The 20,345-nt window shown below is 45.6% G+C and overlaps 1 protein-coding gene across 6 annotated transcripts in view; it reads right to left on the bottom strand.

The window, feature by feature from the left end:
- Positions 1-20,345, bottom strand: part of MTRR (5-methyltetrahydrofolate-homocysteine methyltransferase reductase) — a 1,305,783-nt gene that overhangs the window by 1,188,048 nt on the left and 97,390 nt on the right. For 5 of the 6 annotated variants that reach the window (XM_077269440.1, XM_077269443.1, XM_077269446.1 and 2 more), the window contains exon 2: positions 16,543-16,701. In XM_077269440.1, coding sequence (XP_077125555.1) covers positions 16,543-16,686 — 144 coding nt within the window. In that variant the 5' untranslated portion in view covers positions 16,687-16,701. Of the gene's footprint in view, positions 1-16,542; positions 16,738-20,345 lie in introns of all 6 variants that reach the window. The other variant, XM_077269442.1, reaches the window with a different exon arrangement.

The following is a 20,345-nucleotide window of genomic DNA, read 5'->3' as shown; positions in this document are numbered from 1 at the left end:
CTTCAGGAATTTCAGGCTGATAAACCTGACCGCTGTCCTGTGGGGAAGCCGTTTGTTCCTGATAGATGGACTAGTAAGGTAATTTCTGAGGTTCATTGTTCGGTGTTGGCTGGTCATCCTGGGATTTTTGGTATCAGAGATTTGGTTGCTAGGTCCTTTTGGTGGCCTTCCTTGTCGCAGGATGTGAGTTCTTTTGTGCAGTCCTGTGGGACTTGTGCCCGGGCCAAGCCTTGCTGTTCCCGCGCTAATGGGTTGCTTTTGCCTTTGCCGGTCCCTGAGAGGCCCTGGACGCATATTTCCATGGATTTTATTTCGGATCTTCCCGTTTCCCAGAAGATGTCTGTTATCTGGGTGGTTTGTGACCGGTTCTCTAAAATGGTCCATTTGGTACCTTTGCCTAAATTGCCTTCCTCCTCTGATTTGGTTCCATTGTTTTTTCAGCATGTGGTTCGTTTGCATGGCATTCCGGAGAATATTGTGTCTGACAGAGGTTCCCAGTTTGTTTCTAGGTTTTGGCGGGCCTTTTGTGCTAGGATGGGCATTGATTTGTCTTTTTCTTCGGCGTTTCATCCTCAGACAAATGGCCAAACTGAACGAACTAATCAGACCTTAGAAACCTATTTGAGATGCTTTGTGTCTGCTGACCAGGATGATTGGGTGGCTTTCTTGCCGTTGGCCGAGTTTGCCCTTAATAATCGGGCTAGTTCTGCTACTTTGGTTTCGCCTTTTTTTTGTAATTTTGGTTTTCATCCTCGTTTTTCTTCGGGGCAAGTTGAGCCTTCTGATTGCCCAGGTGTAGATTCTGTAATGGACAGGTTACAGCAGATTTGGACTCATGTGGTAGACAATTTGACGTTGTCTCAGGAAAAGGCTCAACGTTTTGATAACCGCCATCGGTGTGTTGGTCCCCGGCTTCGGGTGGGGGATTGTTATGACCCCAATGGCGAGGGTCTCAGAGGAACGTGGAAGTCTGCAGAATACAAAAATCCAGCTCATAGGGCAGTGGTAACTGGGTTGACCATATATCTACTCCTAACGCCAACACTAGAAGTAGCCGGGGATCATTCCTACGTTGATTCTAGATGACACGCGCCAGCCGGAGAATCTAGCTACCCCTAGTAAAGGAAAACAAAGACCTTTCTTGCCTCCAGAGAAGGGGACCCCAAAGCTGGATAGAAGCCCCCCACAAATAATAACGGTGAGGTAAGAGGAAATGACAAACACAGAAATGAACCAGGTTTAGCACAGAGAGGCCCGCTTACTGATAGCAGAATAAAGAAAGGTAACTTATATGGTCAACAAAAACCCTATCAAAATCCACACTGGAAATTCAAGAACCCCCGAACCGTCTAACGGTCCGGGGGGAGAACACCAGCCCCCTAGAGCTTCCAGCAAAGGTCAGGATATAGATTTGGAACAAGCTGGGCAAAAATACAAAACAAAAACAAATAGCAAAAAGCAAAAGGCAGACTTAGCTGATATAACTGGAACCAGGATCAGTAGACAAGAGCACAGCAGACTAGCTCTGATAACTACGTTGCCAGGCATTGAACTGAAGGTCCAGGGAGCTTATATAGCAACACCCCTAACTAACGACCCAGGTGCGGATAAAAGGAATGACAGAAAAACCAGAGTCAAAAAACTAGTAACCACTAGAGGGAGCAAAAAGCAAATTCACAACAGTACCCCCCCCCTTAGTGAGGGGTCACCGAACCCTCACCACGACCACCAGGGCGATCAGGATGAGCGGCATGAAAGGCACGAACTAAATCGGCCGCATGAACATCAGAGGCGACCACCCAGGAATTATCCTCCTGACCATAGCCCTTCCACTTGACCAGGTACTGAAGCCTCCGCCTGGAGAGGCGAGAATCCAAGATCTTCTCCACCACGTACTCCAACTCGCCCTCAACCAACACCGGAGCAGGAGGCTCAGCAGAAGGAACTACAGGCACAATGTACCGCCGCAACAAGGACCTATGAAATACATTGTGAATAGCAAACGACACAGGAAGATCCAGACGAAAAGATACAGGATTAAGGATTTCCAATATCTTGTAAGGCCCAATAAAACGAGGTTTAAATTTGGGAGAGGAGACCTTCATAGGAACAAAGCGGGAAGAAAGCCATACCAAATCCCCAACGCGTAGTCGGGGACCCACACCGCGGCGGCGGTTGGCAAAGCGCTGAGCCCTCTCCTGTGACAACTTCAAGTTGTCCACCACATGATTCCAGATCCGCTGCAACCTATCCACCACAGAATCCACCCCAGGACAGTCAGAAGGCTCCACATGACCCGAAGAAAAGCGAGGATGGAAACCAGAGTTGCAGAAAAAAGGCGAAACCAAGGTGGCGGAACTAGCCCGATTATTAAGGGCAAACTCAGCCAACGGCAAGAATGTCACCCAATCGTCCTGATCAGCAGAGACAAAACACCTCAAATAAGCCTCCAAAGTCTGATTGGTTCGCTCCGTCTGTCCATTAGTCTGAGGATGGAAAGCAGACGAAAACGACAAATCAATGCCCATCCTACTACAAAAGGATCGCCAGAACCTGGAAACGAACTGGGATCCTCTGTCTGACACAATATTCTCAGGGATGCCGTGCAAACGAACCACGTTCTGGAAAAACACAGGAACCAGATCGGAAGAGGAAGGCAGCTTAGGCAAAGGAACCAAATGGACCATCTTGGAGAAGCGATCACATATCACCCAGATAACGGACATGCCCTGAGATAGCGGAAGATCAGAAATGAAATCCATGGAGATATGTGTCCAAGGTCTCTTCGGGACAGGCAAGGGCAAGAGCAAACCGCTGGCACGAGAACAGCAAGGCTTAGCTCGAGCACAAGTCCCACAGGACTGCACAAATGACCGCACATCCCTTGACAAGGAAGGCCACCAAAAGGACCTGGCCACCAGATCTCTGGTGCCAAAAATTCCCGGGTGACCTGCCAACACCGAGGAATGAACCTCGGAAATGACTCTGCTGGTCCACTTATCCGGGACAAACAGTCTGTCAGGTGGACAAGACTCAGGCCTATCAGCCTGAAATCTCTGCAACACACGTCGCAGATCCGGAGAAATAGCTGACAAGATAACTCCATCTTTAAGAATACCAACAGGATCAGCGACTTCAGGAGCATCAGGCACAAAGCTCCTAGAAAGAGCATCGGCCTTCACATTCTTTGAACCTGGTAAATACGAGACAACAAAATCAAAGCGGGAGAAAAACAATGACCAGCGGGCCTGTCTCGGATTAAGGCGTTTAGCAGACTCGAGATACATCAGATTTTTGTGATCAGTCAAGACCACCACACGATGCTTAGCACCCTCGAGCCAATGACGCCACTCCTCAAATGCCCATTTCATGGCCAACAACTCCCGATTGCCCACATCATAATTTCGCTCGGCAGGCGAAAACTTCCTAGAGAAAAAGGCACAAGGTTTCATAACAGAGCAACCAGGACCTCTCTGCGACAAAACGGCCCCTGCTCCAATCTCTGAAGCATCCACCTCAACCTGAAAGGGAAGTGCGACATCGGGCTGGCACAAAACAGGCGCCGAAGTAAACCGGCGTTTCAACTCCTGGAAAGCCTCCACGGCAGCAGGAGCCCAGTTAGCTACATCGGAGCCCTTCTTGGTCATATCCGTCAAAGGTTTCACAATGCTAGAAAAATTAGCGATAAAACGACGGTAGAAGTTAGCGAAACCCAAGAACTTCTGAAGACTCTTAACTGACGAGGGCTGAGTCCAATCAAGAATAGCTCGGACCTTGACTGGGTCCATCTCCACAGCAGAAGGGGAAAAAATGAACCCCAAAAAGGGAACCTTCTGTACACCAAAGAGACATTTTGAGCCCTTGACAAAGAATTTTAACGCAAAATTTTAAAGACCAACCTGACCTGCTCCACATGCGAATCCCAATTCTCAGAAAAAACCAAAATATCATCCAGATAAACAATCAAAAATTTATCCAGATACTTCCGGAAAATGTCATGCATAAAGGACTGAAAAACTGAAGGCGCATTGGAGAGCCCAAAAGGCATCACCAAGTACTCAAAATGACCTTCGGGCGTATTGAATGCGGTTTTCCATTCATCACCTTGCTTAATGCGCACAAGGTTGTACGCACCACGAAGGTCTATCTTGGTGAACCACTTGGCACCTTTAATCCGGGCAAACAAGTCAGACAACAGCGGTAAAGGATACTGAAATTTGACAGTGATCTTATTTAAAAGCCGATAATCAATACAAGGCCTCAAAGATCCGTCCTTTTTTGCCACAAAAAAGAATCCCGCACCAAGAGGGGAAGAAGACGGACGAATATGTCCTTTCTCCAGAGACTCCTTGATATATGAACGCATAGCGGTATGTTCAGGTACCGACAGATTAAACAGTCTTCCCTTAGGAAATTTACTGCCTGGGATCAAATCTATAGCACAGTCACAGTCCCTATGAGGAGGCAGTGCACTGGACTCAGACTCACTGAAGACATCCTGATAATCAGACAAATACTCAGGAACTTCCGAAGGCGTAGAAGAAGCAATAGACACAGGCAGGGAATCCCCATGAATACCACGACAGCCCCAACTTGAGACTGACATAGCCTGCCAGTCCAGGACTGGATTATGGGTCTGTAACCATGGCAGCCCTAAAACAACCAAATCATGCATTTTATGTAAAACCAGGAAACGTATCACCTCGCGGTGTTCAGGAGTCATGCACATGGTAACCTGTGTAGCAGCTGCCTGACACTGGCCTGGCAAACTGTTATGACCCCAATGGCGAGGGTCTCAGAGGAACGTGGAAGTCTGCAGAATACAAAAATCCAGCTCATAGGGCAGTGGTAACTGGGTTGACCATATATCTACTCCTAACGCCAACACTAGAAGTAGCCGGGGATCATTCCTACGTTGATTCTAGATGACACGCGCCAGCCGGAGAATCTAGCTACCCCTAGTAAAGGAAAACAAAGACCTTTCTTGCCTCCAGAGAAGGGGACCCCAAAGCTGGATAGAAGCCCCCCACAAATAATAACGGTGAGGTAAGAGGAAATGACAAACACAGAAATGAACCAGGTTTAGCACAGAGAGGCCCGCTTACTGATAGCAGAATAAAGAAAGGTAACTTATATGGTCAACAAAAACCCTATCAAAATCCACACTGGAAATTCAAGAACCCCCGAACCGTCTAACGGTCCGGGGGGAGAACACCAGCCCCCTAGAGCTTCCAGCAAAGGTCAGGATATAGATTTGGAACAAGCTGGACAAAAATACAAAACAAAAACAAATAGCAAAAAGCAAAAGGCAGACTTAGCTGATATAACTGGAACCAGGATCAGTAGACAAGAGCACAGCAGACTAGCTCTGATAACTACGTTGCCAGGCATTGAACTGAAGGTCCAGGGAGCTTATATAGCAACACCCCTAACTAACGACCCAGGTGCGGATAAAAGGAATGACAGAAAAACCAGAGTCAAAAAACTAGTAACCACTAGAGGGAGCAAAAAGCAAATTCACGACAGGGGATTTAGTCTGGTTATCTTCTCGTCATGTCCCTATGAAGGTTTCTTCCCCTAATTTCATGCCTCGGTTTATTGGTCCTTATAGGATTTCTGAGATTATCAATCCGGTATCTTTTCGTTTGGCCCTTCCAGCCTCTTTTGCCATCCATAATGTTTTCCATAGATCTTTGTTGCGGAGATATGTGGTGCCCGTTGTTCCCTCTGTTAATCCTCCTGCCCCGGTGTTGGTTGATGGGGAGTTGGAATATGTGGTGGAGAAAATTTTGGATTCTCGTTTTTCGAGGCGGAGGCTTCAGTATCTTGTCAAGTGGAAGGGTTATGGCCAGGAGGATAATTCTTGGGTTGTTGCCTCCAATGTCCATGCCGCCGATTTGGTTCGTGCTTTTCACTTGGCTCGTCCTGATCGGCCTGGGGGCTCTGATGAGGGTTCGGTGACCCCTCCTCAAGGGGGGGTACTCTTGTGAATTCCACTCTTTGGGCTTCCTCCGGTGGTTGTAAGTGACACTTTTGTGAGTTCTGCTCTTGGGCTCCCTCCGGTGGTTTTAAGTGGTACTGCTGCTCCTTGGATTTAGTAGCCAGCAGCTGTTTCCACTGATTGTCTTTCTGGCTCGGCTATTTAGCCTGGTTCCATCCTTCAGCCTGTGCCAGTTGTCAATGGTTCCTGGTTGGATTCACATCTCTGCTTGGATTTCCCTGATATTCTGACCAGTTCAGCAAAGATAAGTCCTTGCTTGTTCTTTTGCAGTCCACTTGTTGTGGACTTAATCTTTCTGCACTTTCTATGTTTTTTTTAGTCCAGCTTGTCATTATTGATTTACACTCACTGGCCACTTTATTAGGTACACCTGTCCAACTTCTTGTTAACACTTAATTTCTAATCAGCCAATCACATGGCGGCAACTCAGTGCATTTAGGCATGTAGACATGGTCAAGACAATCTCCTGCAGTTCAAACCGAGCATCAGTATGGGGAAGAAAGGTGATTTGAGTGTCTTTGAACGTGGCATGGTTGTTGGTGCCAGAAGGGCTGGTCTGAGTATTTCAGAAACTGCTGATCTACTGGGATTTTCACGCACAACCATCTCTAGGGTTTACAGAAAATGGTCCGAAAAAGAAAAAAAATCCAGTGAGCGGCAGTTCTGTGGGCGGAAATGCCTTGTTGATGCCAGAGGTCAGAGGAGAATGGGCAGACTGGTTCGAGCTGATAGAAAGGCAACAGTGACTCAAATCGCCACCCGTTACAACCAAGGTAGGCCTAAGAGCATCTCTGAACGCACAGTGCGTCGAACTTTGAGGCAGATGGGCTACAGCAGCAGAAGACCACACCGGGTACCACTCCTTTCAGCTAAGAACAGGAAACTGAGGCTACAATTTGTACAAGCTCATCGAAATTGGACAGTAGAGGCTTGGAAAAACGTTGCTTGGTCTGATGAGTCTCGATTTCTGCTGCGACATTCGGATGGTAGGGTCAGAATTTGGCATAAACAACATGAAAGCATGGATCCATCCTGCCTTGTATGGAGCATCTTTGGGATGTGCAGCCGACAAATCTGCGGCAACTGTGTGATGCCATCATGTCAATATGGACCAAAATCTCTGAGGAATGCTTCCAGCACCTTGTTGAATCTATGCCACGAAGAATTGAGGCAGTTCTGAAGGCAAAAGGGGGTCCAACCCGTTACTAGCATGGTGTACCTAATAAAGTGGCCGGTGAGTGTATTCAGTTAAGCTGGAAGCTCTGGGAAGCAGATTTACCCTCCAAACCTTTAGTCAGGTGTGGAGATTTTTGTAAACTCTGTGGTGGATTTTTCTAGTTTTTAATACTGACCGCACAGTATTCCTTCCTGTTCTTTTTATCTAGCTAGACTGGCCTCCTTTGGTACATCCTGGTTTCATTCTGCGTATGTCATTTCCCTCTTCACTCACAGTCAATATTTGTGGGGGGCTGTCCTATCCTTTGGGGATTTTCTCTGAGGCAAGATAGCTTTCCTGTTTCTATCTTTAGGGGTAGTTAGTTCTCCGGCTGTGACGAGGTGTCTAGGGAGTGACAGGAACATCCCACGGCTACTTCTAGTGTTGTGATAAGCTCAGGAACTGCGGTCAGTACAGGTACCACCTCCTCCAGAGCACGTCCCATGTTGCTCCTAAACCACCAGTTCATAACAGACAGCGCTGTTTCTCCTCCAGATCAGGCTCATCATTCCGTTGGTGGCGTAGTGGTGTGCGCATGTCCAACAGAGAATATCAACTGCCCAGGTGATCAAAAAGAGCGCGATCTGCGCTATTCAGCCGTTTACCGGTGGGCGCGGCCATCTTCCTGTGGCCGCGCGTGCGCAGATGGAGCGCTCTGCTGCCCGGGGCTTCAGGAAAATGGCCGCGGGATGCCGCGCGTGCGCAGATGGAGATCGCGGTGGCCATTTTCCTGAAGCCCCGGGCAGCAGAGCGCTCCATCTGCGCACGCGCGGCCACAGGAAGATTGCTGCGCCCACCGGTAAACGGCTGAATAGCGCAGATCGCGCTCTTTTTCATCACCTGGGCAGTGGATATTCTCTGTTGGACATGCGCACACCACTACGCCACCAACGGAATGATGAGCCTGATCTGGGGGAGAAACAGCGCTGTCACCACGCCCATAGGACCAGACCAGCGTGAGTGACAGCACAAAACGGCGACTTTACAAAGGTATTTCGGCAGCATAGGTGGGTAATAAAGGCACACAAAAGACACTAATGTAACGCCCAGCTCTGCCCCTATTTAACGCTATTTTTAGCTCATCTTCAAAAACCGGGGTGACAGGTTCCCTTTAAGTACAATGAGGTGTACTCTGGCTGGAATTCAACTGACACTGGAATGGCTGTCAGACGGGTAGAGAAGCTGATTTTTATAAAACTGTGCAGTGGTCTATTAATTTTTGCCAGAGATGTATGTACGCACTTCTTTTCTTCCCTTTTTCGTATATTTTCTTTTAAGTTGTCAGCCAATGATATTTCTTAGAATATGTGGATGTCCAATCTACAAATCTGGTATTCCAGGAAGACCAATCATTTCATGTGCGAGCACCCTTTATTAGCTAATTTCTGGATGGTATATAAGGTGTACTTAAAGCTTTGGTGTGATGAACACGCACGTCGCCACCCCAACTGATGTCACTATTACGTCAAAAGGATCACATAATGCAGTCTCCCCACTTTCACCAACTTGACGTTCTGCACTCCCTGGAGACATGCAAGGTCAGCTTGGTAGAGTTTTACACAGACATCCACTATCCACAGGGGCCCAGGAAGGCAGGGGAAGTGAAAGGATGTAGCCCATGCAGTCACTGATGTGGATCCACACTCGCCCACAATCATGACGACCAAACGCCTTACAGGGTCTCGGTCCGTTTTAGCATCACAGGGTGGAGATATACGCAGAATTGCTAGTAGGAACCAGGTAGCAAAGCTGTGTTTGGTCTCAATGCGTAACAGGGGCCCTGATGTATCTGATGACACCAAAACCGCCTCCCTAGGACCATCCATTAACCCCTTTACCCCCGAGGGTGGTTTGCACGTCAATGACATGGGGGCAAATTTTTACAATTCTGACCACTGTCCCTTTATGAAGTAATAACTCCGAAACGCTTCAACGTATCTTGGCGATTCTGAGACTGTTTTCTTGTGACATACTGTATTGTACTTCACGTTAGTGGTAACATTTCTTCAATATAACTTATGTTTATTTGTGTAAAAAACTGAAATTTTGCGAAAATTTGGAAAATTTCGCAATTTTCAAACTTTGAATTTTTATGCCCTTAAGAACCGAGAAATATGTCACACAAAATAGCTAAATAACATTTCCCACATGTCTACTTTACATCAGCACAATTTTGGAAGCAAATTTTTTTTTTTAGGACGTTATAAGGGTTAAAAGTTAACCAGCGATTTCTCATATTTACAACAAAATTTACAAAAAACATTTTTATTTAGGGCCCACCTCATATTTGAAGTCACTTTGAGGGGTCTATATGGCAGAAAATACCCAAAAGTGACACCATTCTAAGGCTTCTTTCACACTAGCGTCGTACTCGGCCCATCGCAGAGCGTCGGGCCGACATACCGACGCTAGCAGTGAATGCGCCGCACAACGGGAGCAGCGGATGATGTTTTTCCACGCATCCGCTGCCCCATTGTGAGGTGCGGGGAGGTGCGGGGAGGTGGGGGTGGAGTTCCGGCTGCGCATGCGCGGTCGGAAATGGAGGTCCGTCGGCGGCAAAAAACGTTACATGGAACGTTTTTTGCAGCCGACGGTCCGCCACAACACGGCGCAACTGTCGCATGACGGTTGCGACAGGTGGCAATGCATCGCAAATGCATCGCTAATGTTAGTCAATGGTGAAAAAACGCATCCTGCAAGCACTTTTGCAGGATGCGTTTTTTCGCCAAAACGACGCATTGCGACGTATTGCAAAAAACGCTAGTGTGAAAGTACCCTAAAAACTACACCCCTCAAGCTGACCAAAACCACATTTAAGAAGTATATTAACCATTTAGGTGTATAACAGGAGCAAAAGCAACATGGAAGAAAAAAAAAATGAACATTTAACTTTTAAGTCACAAAAATTATTTTTAGCAACAATTTTTTTTATTTTAACAAGGGTAAAAGGAGAAAATGAACAGATAATGTTGTTGTGCAATTTCTGAGTACGCAGATACCCCACATGTGAGGGAAAACCACTGTTTGGGTGCACGGCAGGGCTTCGGAAGGGAAGGAGCGCCGTTTGACTTTTTCAAACCAAAATTGGCTGGAATTGAGATCGGACTCCATGTCGCGTTTGGCAAGCCCCTAATGTGCCTAAACGGTGGAATTGCCCGCACAAGTGACCCCATTTTGGAAACTAGACCCCATAAGGAACTTCTCTTGATGTGTGGTGAGCACTTTGAACCAAAGTTTATAATGCCCTGGCGTAGAAAGTAAAAAAAAAAAAAAAATATTCCCACAACAAAGATTTTATTAGTCCCCAATGTTTTATTTTCCCAAGGGTAACAGGGGAAATTGGACCTCAAAAGTTGTTGTCCAGTTTGATTGAAGTACGCTGATACCCCATATGTGGGGGGAACCATTGTTTGAGTGCACGGCAGGGCTTGGAAGGGAAGTAGTGACGTTTTGAAATGCAGACTTTGACGGGCGTCATGTTCCGTTTGCAGAGCCCCTGATCTGCCTAAATAGTAGAAATCCCCCACAAGTGACCCAATTTTGGAAACTAGACCCCCTAAGGAACTTATCTAGATGTGTGGTGAGAGCTTTTAACCCCAAGTGTTTCACTAAAGTTTATAATGCCCGGGTGTAAAAATAAAAAATCCTATTTTTTGCACACACAAATTATCTTTTAGTCCCCAATTTTTTTAATTTTCCCGAGGGTAACAGGAGAAATTGGACCGCAAAAGTTGTTGTCCAATTTGCACAGAGTATGCAGATACCGCATATGTGGGAAAAAACTGTTTGGACACAAGTCGGGGCTCGAAAGGTAAGTAGTGACGTTTTGGCATGCTGACTTTTCATGGAATGGTCTGAGGGCGTTATGTTCCATTTGCAGAGCCCCTAAACAGTAAAAAAACAAAAAAACAAGTGACATCATTTTGGAAAGTAAACCCCCAAGGAACTTATCTAGATGTGCCCCCTTTTTGGAACTAACCTATTGTTTCCTGTAAATCTAAGTAAATTAGTAGTGCATGGAAGTGTGGTAAAATTTGAAGCAATCTTTCATACACTTCAATGGTGTCCTTGCGTATTCCCTTTTTGTAACACACTCGGCACCTTTTTTGCAGCTTACCTTTTCTTTCAGTTGGCGGGACCACCCTCGGGAAATGCTGACCTGGTACAATACGAGCACTTTCAGTTCCAGAAGTGCTCGGGCCCGCTCCTTCCTGAGTGCCAGGAAAGCGTTGAGCATTGCCATTTGTACAATGTGCACGGACAGCTTTCTGTACCACAACTTTCTCAAAGCACTGTACGGTTGGAGGAGTTGATAGGAGAGATCAACGCCCCCTATGTTTTTTTTGTACCACAGTACACAGTCCACTTTGCTGACCTGTATAGAGGTACCTCGTACAGTGCTGAGGGCACTGCTCCCTCATGTCCTTGACCACCAGCAGGTGGTCCCTACATTGGGCTCTGCTGTCAAACTTTCTGATCATCTGCCCAATTAGCATTTTCAGGAGGCCGCTCTGATTTTTGCGGTACCTCACACAGACAGGGATCTGAAGAGTGGGATGCTGGAATAAAAGTTATCGGTGTAGAGGTGATAACCTTTATCCAGCAGTGGGTGCACCAAATCCCACACAATTTTCCCACTCACTCCCAGGACAGGGGGACACTCAGGGGTTCAATCCTGCTGCCCTTTCCTTCGTATACTCTAAAGCTGTAGGTGTACCCTGAGGTACTCTCACACAGCTTATAGAGTTTGATTCCATACCTGGCCCTCTTGCTGGGTAGGTACTGACGGAATCTGAGCCTTCCCTTAAAATGAACCAAGGACTCATCCATGCAGATGTTCCTTTGGGGCACGTACACTTCAGCAAACTTTTAGTTGAAGTGTTCGATGACCGGCCAAACTTCGTACAGACAGTCAAAGTTGGGGTCGTCTCATGCGGGACTCTGTGCATTATCGGTATAATGCAGGAATTTGTGGATGGCCTCAAAACACATTCGGGCCATGGCCATTTGGAACACTGGAGTGTTGTATAAAATATCAACGCTCCAATACTGCAGAAGTTCTGGCTTCTTCAGGATCCCCATATGAAGGAACAGGCCCCAAAACTACATCATTTCAGCTGTGTCTACAGGAGACCAGTTAGTAAATGACGAACCGGAGTTTTGCACCAAAAACTGCCGAGCATATACATTTGTTTGGCCCACCATGAGGTTAATAAAATCCTCAGAAAAAGTCTATTTCTCTAAGGTCGGTGGTGTTAATCTTGATTCCCGATTCTGCCACAAAATGGCTTGTAATTTTCGGGGGGTAAGGTCCATACGGGATCCAAAGAGGGGTGTGCTGTTCACCTTCAGGAGCGGGCGCTGCCTCATCTTCTGTCTTGTGATGTCTGCGTGGCGGTTCCGCAGGACCCAGGGAGGAAGATGGGGAGGAGGAAGAGGAAGAGGATGAAAAATCCGAAAAGTAAAGAAATGTAGGATCCTCTCCCTCACTATCAGCGTTGGAGGCAAGGAAAGAATATGCCTCCTCCACTGCATAGCGCTGTTGGGACGAACGTGACGGCGGGACATTTCTTGTGTGAATATGGTGCTTTGTGTGTACTTTATTTATAACTGTATGTGTGTGTGGGGGGGGGTGGATAGTGATTGGTGCAAACTTGTCTGAAAAAAAAAAAGCTAAAAGAAACAAGGAAATGGGGAGAAAAAAATGCCTGTGAAAAGAAAAGTGTAAAACAGCAGGCACGTGCTCTGATAAGTGAACTGTTTTACTTATCAAAGATCGGCAGCTGCTGGATGTGCGCACGGGGGAGGAGCAAGGGGAGGTGAAAAAAAAATGGAAACCGCGAGGCACGAGCTCTGATAAGTGAACTGCATCACTTATCAAAGTTTAGCAGCTGTGGGATGTGCATACGGAGTTGGCACAAAAGGGGCTGAGAAAAAAATGAGAGCATGAGTGTTGATTGGTGAACTGCGTCACCAATCAATTATCGCCAGCTGCTAAATGTGAGCACAGATGGCGCAAACGAGTTGGAGGGGGGTAAAAAAGAGGGGTAAGGGGGGATTGGGGTGGATGAAGAGAGATCGGGCAGGGATCAGCACTTACAGTTGTAGTAAGGTGGCGTAAAGAGGGGTGATAAAAAATGGAAACCGGCAGGCAAGAGCTCTGATAAGTGAACTGCGTCACTTACCAAAGTTTGGGGGCTGCGGGATGTGCGTACTGAGTTGGCGCAAAGGGGGCTGAGGAAAAAAAAAAAAGCCAGCACGAGTGTTGATCGGTGAACTGTGTCACCAATCAACGCTCGGTGGCTGCTAAATGTGTGCACGGAGGCGGCGCAAAGGGGGGTGGGAAGGGGGATTGGGGTGGGTGAAGAGAGATCAGACAGGGATCAACACGGTTGTAGTCTCTCTTCTTTCTTCAGCAGGAATTGTGGTGTCACAGGCTTCTGTGGCACCATAAGGCCCAGCACAGGAGGAGGAGCAGCTCTGGCTGTGTGACCGCTCTGTCGGAATCCTCAGCTAGAGTGAGGATTCATGCAGAGAAGTCAGGCAGGTCACACACAGGTGACAGACAGGTCACAGAGTGGTCATACTGCTGCTGTGACCTGTCATTGGTGGGATTGATGATCACATCGATCCCACCATTCAGAGGTGGCCCTGGTGATGCCGCTGTTGCTAGGCACCGGCCTAGTATCAGGTACATCGGTACTTGATCCTATCCTGGGACCTCACGGTTTCAGACAATCTGATTGGCTGAAACAATGAGAAAGGCTGTGATTGGCTGTTTAGAATTGAACAGCCAATCTCAGCGATCGGGAGGCCGGGTGGGCAGAGCCAGGCCCTGGGATGCCGACACCATCTTCCTTCAGGTAAGATGGTGTCGGAATTTTAATGCGATCACAGCGACTTAAGCGCATTAAAGGGCATGATGTACTCTATCGTCCATGGTCATAGGGGCCCAGGTCACATGGATGGGATAGTACGTCGGATGTCAGAAAGGGGTTAAGGAATTATGACCCATCTTAGGTTCTGGAGTCTTTAGCTGCTAGAGGCAAGGGGGGTATTTAGGTTCAGCCCAGAGGGTAGGAGGGGATGACCCAAATGGAATAAAGGCCAGCGTAAAGCCATATGGTCTCTCTCTGTTATGCTTGCAGTTCACATCGTAAGTTGTTTCCATGTCGAGTAACGTGCTGTGAAGGAACTAGGAACCAGCTGGCAGCCCATGCCCCCTATAGTCCAGCAGATATATGGTCGAACATCAACTCAGTAATTGACAAGATCCATCTGCTTACATCAGATGTTCTTCACCCGTATTTACATATCTGACCATTGTGTGTATGTAATAAATTATATATATATATATATATATATATATATATATATATATATATATATATATATATATATATATATATATATATATATATATATATATATATATATATATATATAATGTTAAAAAATTGGAACACCACCAAACATAATACCTTAAAGTGCACGCATCCCCAGCCAGCAATCTCAGAAAGCTCCTTGCAATAGTAGAAAAAAAAAAGGGGAAACAGCACAGCAGACTTACAGAAAAAAAAGTGATGTTTATTACCCAAATGGCGCGGCAACTTTCGGATACAATCTTGAGAAAGGATTGTATCCGAAACGCCGCCACACCATTTGGGCAATAAACATCACCTTTTTTTTTTTTTTCTGGAAGTCTGCTGTGCGGTTTCATTATATATACATATATATATATACACACACACACACACACACACACACACACACACACACACAGTACAGACCAAAACTTTGGACACACTTTCTCATTTAAAGATTTTTCTGCATTTTCAGGACTATGCAAATTGTGCATTGACACTGAAGGCATGAAGACTATGAATTAACACATGTGGAATTATATACTTAACAAAAAAGTGTGAAACAACTGAAATTATGTCTTATATTCTAGGTTCTTCAAAGTAGCCACCTTTTGCTTTGATGACTGCTTTGCACACTCTTGGCATTCTCTTGATGAGCTTCAAGAGGTAGTCACCGGGAATGGTTTTCAATTTACAGGTGTGCCCTGTCTGGTTTAATAAGTGGGATTTCTTGCCTTATAAATGGGGTTGGGACCATCAGTTGTGTTGTGCAGAAATCTGGTGGATACATAGCTGATAGTCCTACTGCATAGACTGTTAGAATTTGTATTATGGCAAGAAAAAAGCATCTAAGTAAAGAAAAACGAGTGGCCATCATTACTTTAAGAAATGAAGGTCAGTCAGTCCGAAAAATTGGGAAAACTTTGAAAGTGTCCCCAAGTGCAGTGGCAAAAACCATCAAGAGCTACAAAGAAACTGGCTCACATGAGGACCGCCCCAGGAAGTCACCTCTGTTTCTGAGATAAGTTTATCCGAGTCACCAGCCTCAGAAATCGCAGGTTAACAGCAGCTCAGATTAGAGACAAGGTCAATGCCACACAGAGTTCTAGCAGCAGACACATCTCTACAACAACTGTTAAGAGGAGACTTTGTGCAGCAGGCCTTCATGGTAAAATAGCTGCTAAGAAACCACTGCTAAGGACAGGCAACAAGCAGAAGAGACTTGTTTGGGCTAAAGAACACAAGGAATGGACATTAGACCAGTGGAAATCTGTGCTTTGGTCTGATAGAGTCCAAATTTGAGATCTTTGGTTCCAACCACCGTGTCTTTGTGCGACGCAGAAAAGGTGAACGGATGGACTCTACATGCCTGGTTCCCACCGTGAAGCATGGAGGAGGTGTGATGGTGTGGGGGTGCTTTGCTGGTGACACTGTTGGGGATTTATTCAAAATTGAAGGCATACTGAACCAGCATGGCTACCACAGCATCTTGCAGCGGCATGCTATTTCATCCAATTTGCGTTTAGTTGGACCATCATTTATTTATCAACAGGACAATGACCCCAAACACACCTCCAGGCTGTGTAAGGGCTTTTTGACCAAGAAGGAGAGTGATGGGGTGCTACGCCAGATGACCTGGCCTCCACAGTCACCAGACCTGAACCCAATCGAGATGGTTTGGAGTGAGTTGGACTGCAGAGTGAAGGCAAAAGGGCCAACAAGTGCTAAGCATCTCTGGGAACTCCTTCAAGATTGTTGGAAGACCATTCCCGGTGACTACCTCTTGAAGCTCAAAAGAGAAAAGAAGCAGCAAGAAAAGGAATAGATAAGAGACTGGCAAGTGGAATTCCTTCGTTTTGCTCAGATTATCCTCATAAGTATGCTCTAAGGGATATTGAAAGACTAATAATAAAATACGTACTTGTTATGTGATTAAATGCATGATCATATTAGTATCTTACCTTGCTAATATCTTTCACAGAGATCACATCAGCAATAAATTCATGCTGCTCTGCCTGTTGGCTTATCTCCTCGGCAATAGCTTTAGATTGTCCCTGCTGTGTCCCATAAAGGAGCAAGAACCTTCGCTTTGGTGCACCACACATTGTTTAGTTAGAGATCTGTGGACAAAAAAGTAAACAATGGTAAAGCCAGCACTGGAAGGGGGTCAAAATCCATCAAGATTTATACTCAAGCCTTCATCAAAAGTCCACTGGAATAAGGTGTGCAAAATATAATAAGAGGCGTACTCCTACTAATGGATTTGGCACATATTTAGGGATGCCTGTGTGCCAAATTCAGAAATGTACTCGTGTCATGACCTGGAGTGCATTACTGCTATAATTGATGCCAATGAGTAGCATAAATTACTGTAGATATGCATTGTCTCATTAGGTTATGCGTCTCTGATTACATTTCACCCACTTATCAAATATGTAGCAGAGCAGGCGTGAAACACAAAAGTTACACATTCTAAGCTAAATTTGCAAAGTTTATACTCCAGTCTTCAGATGTCACTGGTCTCAAACTCCCCCAGTGACATCTGTCACGTGTCATGGCAACATAGAACCCAACAACCTACGCTATATACTAAATAAATAAGACAGACGTTTGTGGAAGCAAATGGCCATGGAGCTTTATTAAGGGTTACTTTATTTCCATTCATAAATAAATACCATATAATAAAAAATTTTCTAATAAATAACTAAAAAATATCAACCAATCTCTTATAACATTAAACCCTTGATTCAATCATGACAAGAGCAATCTTGCAGACGCTAATAAAGCTTCATGACAGGAAAAATATAGACCACAAGAAGGAAACCGGAATAAAAAAAGGGGAGGGTGGGTGGGCATCTTTTTCTCCTGACCGAGCAGGTACCGACCACTCCCAGTGAGACCAGTCCTTATACAGCTCTGGAACAAATAAAGAGACCACGGCAACATTTTCAGTCTGATATTTCTCTTTATAGGTATATTTTTGAGTAAAATGTAAATTGCTCTTTTATTCTATAAACTACTGACAACATGTCTTCGAATTTCCAAGCACTAAATTTTGTATTTATTTTCAGAAAATGAGACCTAGTCAAAATAAAAAAAATGCAGTGCTTGCAGACCTCAAATAATGCTAAGAAAACAAGTTCATAATTATTTAGAAACATCAATACTAATATTTAAGGAAGAGATCAGAAATCAATATTTTGTGGAATAACCATGATTTTTATTCACAGCTTTCATGCGTCTTGGCATGCTTTCCACCGGTCTTAACTGCTTTTGGGTGACCTTATGCCACTCCTGGTACAAAAATTTAAGTAGTTCTTCTTTGTTTGATGTCTTGTGACTATCCATCTTCCTCTTGATTACATTCCAGAAGTTTTCAATGGGGTTCAGGTCTGCAGATTGGGCTGGCCATGACAGGGATTTTATTGGTGGTCCTTCATCCACACATTGATTGACCTAGCTGTGTGGCATGGCGCATTGTCCTCCTGGAAAAAAACAGTCCTCAGAGTTGGGGGAATATAGCCTGAGCAGAAGGAATCAACTGTTTTTCCAGGATAACCTTGTATGCGGGCTTGATTCATGCGTCCTTCGCAAAGATTAACCTGCCCAATTCCAGCCTTGCTGAAGCATCCCCAGATCCTCACCGATCCTCCACCAAATCTCACAGTGGGTGCAAGACACTGTGGCTTGTACGCTTCTCCAGGTCTCCGTCTAACCATTAGATGACCATGTGTTGGGCAAAGATGAAAATTAGACTAATCAGAGAAGATTACCTTAATCCAGTCCTCTATGGTCCAATCCTTATGGTCTTTGGCAAACTTCAGCCTGGCTCTCCTTTGCTTCTCATTAATGAAAGGCTTTTTTCTAGCTTTACATGACTTGAGCCCTGCCTCCAGGAGCGTGTTACGAAGTGCTCTTGCCGTGCACTTCACCTCAGCTGCCATTTGCCATTTCTTTTGTAGGTCACCTGATGTCATCCTGCGGTTGCTGAGTGACATTCAAATAAGATGACCGTCATCCCGATCAGTGGAGAGTCGTTTTCACCCTCTGCCAGTCTGTAGCTTTGTTGATCCCAGTGTCTGCTGCTTGACCTTGTTGTAATGGACTGCCGTCTCAGAAATTTTAAGGATGGAGGCAACATGACGTTCACTGTATCCCTCTGCTAGTAAAAAGCCAGAATTGAGCCCTTCTTTTCCTCACTCAAGGCATTTCTATTCAACTCCTTTAGCATGGTTAAAAGTTATTTTTTCATTCCCATTGCCCTTGGGATATTACTAGCACTTGATTTGCCAGCTTGTCCTATTGCAAGAGGATTGTGAACACCACAGCATGTTTTTTTTAAGGCTATGTGCACACGTAAGAAAAGAGGTGCAGAACTTTCTGCACAAAATCCGCAGCTCCTGGCAGAATCCGCAGCCGCGGATTTGCCGCGGTTTTTATGCGGATTTTGTGTGTTTTTTATGCGGATTTGCTGCGGATTTTGTGCAGATTTTACCACAGTGGATTTTTAACATGGAGGGATGCAGAAACGCTGCAGATCCGCACAAAAGAAGGGACATGCACTTCTTTGAAATGCGCAGCAATTCCACACTGATTTTTCAGCACCATCTGCACACCTTTTTTTTTTCCCCATTAACTAACATTGTACTGTACATCACAGTGCGGATCTGCAGCGTTTCTGCACGGTAAAATCCGCTGCGGATCCGCAGCAAATCCGCACCATGTGCACATAGCCTTATACTTTCCTTCGTTAAATAAGATTTGGTTCAGGTGATCACCCAATCAGAAGCACATTAAGTAGAATGAGGTGTACTCTGGCTGGAATTCAACTTACACTGGGATGGAATGGCTGTCAGACATGTAGAGAAGCTGATAATAATAATTTTTATTTATATAGCGCCAACATATTCCGCAGCACTTTACAATTAGCGGGGACATGTACAGACAATAAATTCAATACAATTTAAGACAATTTAAACAGTGACATTGGGAGTGAGGTCCCTGCTCGCAAGCTTACAATATACAAGGAAATGGGGGGGACACAACAGGTGAAAAGTGCTTGTTAATTCAGGTCTGGCAATTATAATAAATAGGGATTTTCATATAAAGCTGCATGATCTGGTCATCAGCCGGTGTGTTTAAATGCAATAGTCAAGTATCAAGTGCAGTTATGTGCATGGAGGTTGTGGAGACAGATGAATAGTAGGGTGCAGATTCAGAATAATATTTGGAAGGAGGGAACAGAGCAAAGTTAGTTTACTGAGTAGTTGATGTGGTAGGCTTGTTTGAAGAGATGGGTTTTTAGAGCGTGCTTGAATAGGTCGGGGCTAGGTATCAGCCTGATCGTCAGGGGAAGTGCATTCCAGAGAGCTCGCGCAGCACGAGAGAAGTTTTGGAGACGGAGGTGCGAGGTTCGGATTATGGGGGATGTCAGTCTTAGCTCATTTGTAGAACGGAGGGTACGTGTACGGCGATAGAGATGAGACAAGAGATATAAGGTGATGCACAACTGTGGAGAGCTTTGTGGGTCACAGAAATGAGTTTATACTGGACCCTGTAGCGAATGGGTAGCCAGTGTAATGACTGGCACAAGAGGCATTGGTGAAGCGGCTGGACAGAAATATGACCCTGGCTGCCGCATTCAACATGGATTGGAGAGGAGAAAGTTTGGTAAGAGGAAGACTGATCAGAAGAGAGTTGCAGTAGTCCAGACGGGAATGAATAAGAGCGACAGTAAGAGTCTTAGCAGTTTCAAAGGTGAGAA

This window comes from Ranitomeya variabilis, chromosome 6, assembly GCF_051348905.1.
Source record: "Ranitomeya variabilis isolate aRanVar5 chromosome 6, aRanVar5.hap1, whole genome shotgun sequence".
Taxonomy (NCBI): Eukaryota; Metazoa; Chordata; class Amphibia; order Anura; family Dendrobatidae; genus Ranitomeya; species Ranitomeya variabilis.
Note: the sequence above shows the minus strand (reverse complement) of the source record. Positions and strands in the feature narration are given on the sequence as shown.